General features: G+C 41.8%; 1 protein-coding gene across 1 annotated transcript in view; it reads left to right on the top strand.

The window, feature by feature from the left end:
- Window positions 1–2,785, top strand: part of CRYM (crystallin mu) — a 7,899-nt gene that overhangs the window by 2,022 nt on the left and 3,092 nt on the right. The window contains exons 4-5 of the mRNA XM_027631859.1: window positions 959–1,060; window positions 1,593–1,848. Coding sequence (XP_027487660.1) covers window positions 959–1,060; window positions 1,593–1,848 — 358 coding nt within the window. The remainder of the gene's footprint in view (window positions 1–958; window positions 1,061–1,592; window positions 1,849–2,785) is intronic.

Here is a 2,785-nt window from a genome sequence, read left to right as displayed (position 1 = left end):
TTGTCCTCCTTATGGCACTTGCTTTTGAAAGGCCCCTGCTTTTATGCAGAGAACCTTTGAAATCAGTGCTTCACAGTCTTGGAAAGGAACACTAAAACCAGTTCTTATTACTGAAAAATGGGATCAATGAGATTATTTCAATTTGTTTGCAGCAGAATAAGTTTTGAGAGCCTAGACAATTGTAAAGCTTTTTAGAGAGGAGTGGCCTCAGCAAATGCATAAACAAGACTCATGGGAAGCTCAGGGCTGGACTCCAGCAGCCCTGCCTTCCCCTTTGCCAAGGACTGGTGAATCACAGGCAAGAAGGAAACCAGAAAACCCAAAGCAATTATGGAACTGAATTTTATTCTTTGTTCCTCAGAACCATCCCTGTTTTGACAATGATGCATATGAATGATGGCTCTTGCAAAGCCAGGATGTGCCTGTGGTCCAATGTGTGGCTTGAGTGAATTCAAACAAGTGGTTTAGGGTGGGGCTACCAAGGCCAGTTTACCTGTGCAGGTGCCACTCTCAGCACTGAGAGTTTTTGGACTTGTGAGCCCTGTTTTCAGCCAGCACAGAACATCAACACTATGGTTTTACACTTACTTAATCAGTCATGTGGGTGTAATACATTTTGCTAATATTGGACTGTGCTGCTGAGGCCTCAGAAATTGTGTTAGTTCATGCTGTTACATCTTACATCTGAATTTCAGGAGTCAGACATTTCAAAAGTGGAATTAAGCCAAGATGTGTTTTGATACTAGCTTTTACATTAAACGCACTAATATGCAGTGACTATTGAATACTGTTTATATTGATGTGAATCAATTCTAGCTTTTTGACTAAACCCACTTTTTTGTTGTTTAAAAGGACTAAAAATACTGCTGTATTTTGTAGCATTTTGAAATATGTTTGTAATATCTGCGCATCTCTTGTTCTTACATGTTCTCTTTATTTTACTTTTGATGCCATTCAGTTGTTAATGCCAGCTTTTGCAGAGGTGCTGTGCATTTTGGGAGCTGGTGTTCAAGCATACAGCCATTATGAAATCCTCACAGAACTCTTCACATTTAAAGAGGTAATGGACACGTCTTCACAGGATCCATCTATTGTTCTCTATTATGTTTCAGGGTTTAATATAAATAAAGTATAGGCAATGAAGTTGTGTGAGGTCTGGCTGGGATGGAGCTGATGTTCCCCTCAGCCCTCCCAGTGCTGTGCTTTGCACTGGCAGCTCGAAGGGTGCTGACACCACCTCAGTATTTTGGCTACTGCTGAGCAGTGCTCCCACAACACCAAGGCTGTCTCTCCAAAGTTCCTGTCTGTCATACTTTGATAAGCTTTCTGTGACTTTCGCTTAAAAGTATTTATTGGGAATATTTTCATTTGAGAAGGAGCTGTTAGTCTGTTATCACAAAAGAGTTGCTGAAATGTAGCTGGACGCTCATGAATTTAGTGACTTGTGTCATGGACAAGTCACTTAAATGGAAACAAAAGCCCAGCCTTTAGGATACATGTGTCTATGGAAAACTGAGACCAAGTATTCTGCTTCAGCAAGGAGAAATTCTCCAAGCTCATCTGTCTGTTTTCATTTCCTTTTCCCCTTGCAGGTCAGGATATGGAATCGCAGCAAGGAGAAAGCGGAGAAGTTTGCCAGCTCTGTCCATGGTCCCGTGCGGGTTTGCTCCTCTGCCCAGGAGGCTGTTGTTGGGGCTGATGTGATTGTAACAGTCACCATGGCAACAGAACCCATCCTGTCTGGGGCCTGGGTAAAGCCAGGTGCCCACATCAATGGTAGGCTGTGTTCTCACTGTGTAAAGGAGGTGTTTATTATCATTGCTTGGCATCAACATCTGTTGAAAGGCAGTTCTGTGTCCTTGGACTGAATGTTCTTTTTGTTTTGACTTTTCCTCTTTAGTGAGGACCACTCTTGTCCCTAGTGGTGCATCCTCTTTGCCCTCACGTTGTCCCTTGTTCTGACCTTGCTCTCCATTTAAATGACCCACTCAAACATGTTATTTCCTCAGTGGTTGCTGCTCATTGTAATATTTCCCTGGTCATTGTCATCTTTTCTTCCACCATTTTTGTAGCCTCTCTATTTGTTTCTTTTTGGGCTGATCCCATTGATTTCCTTTTTTACCTGAGTTACAAAGATGGAATAACTGAGTTAAGAACTTCATAATTTGTCCTGTAGTTTTGGTGAGGCTTGGGGGGTGCTTTTTGTTGTTGGTGTTGCCCGCCATGTAGTGATGTTGCCACACTATTGTTTGGAGTCTCTGGCCATGCCCCTCTTTGTTTATTTTGATTAATTGTGGGCCTGGTTTAGATGACCTTGTGGCCTTTCCAGATAGCATAGTAATAAGACAAAAGCAGCTTCTCCAAGGGAACCATTTAAAGAAAGGTCCCCCATTCCAGCAGCATCCTACCAATTTTTCAACCTCAATTTAGTCCTTTGTCATTGGCAGTTGTTGTCTGTGTTGTGTCATGGCATGGAAGCCAGAAATACAACCCACATCAATTAAGGTCCAGACTCACTGAAGCGACACAGACACAAAGACTTCTCTCCTTTTTTGCCTTTTTTTTTACCCTTCATTGAGGCATTTGTGTTGTTTGAGGAGGCATTTGGGCAATGTGGAATTTACTTTTCCATAACAGTTGGACACTTTATAAAAAGTATGGTTACAGTATAACTGTGTGATTGTTTTGCTTTCTATTGGGTTTCTTGTTTGTTTTTTGAGCCTTTGAGAAGTGGATAATGATCTTGGTGCTGTGTGTAAGAAGTTAAGCTCCTTGATTTGTTTTC

The sequence above is a fragment of the Corapipo altera genome, unplaced genomic scaffold, assembly GCF_003945725.1.
Source record: "Corapipo altera isolate COAL_440 unplaced genomic scaffold, ASM394572v1 61182, whole genome shotgun sequence".
Classification (NCBI taxonomy): Eukaryota; Metazoa; Chordata; class Aves; order Passeriformes; family Pipridae; genus Corapipo; species Corapipo altera.
The sequence above is the reverse complement of the archived record's forward strand: the minus strand, read 5'-3'. Positions and strand labels throughout refer to the sequence as shown.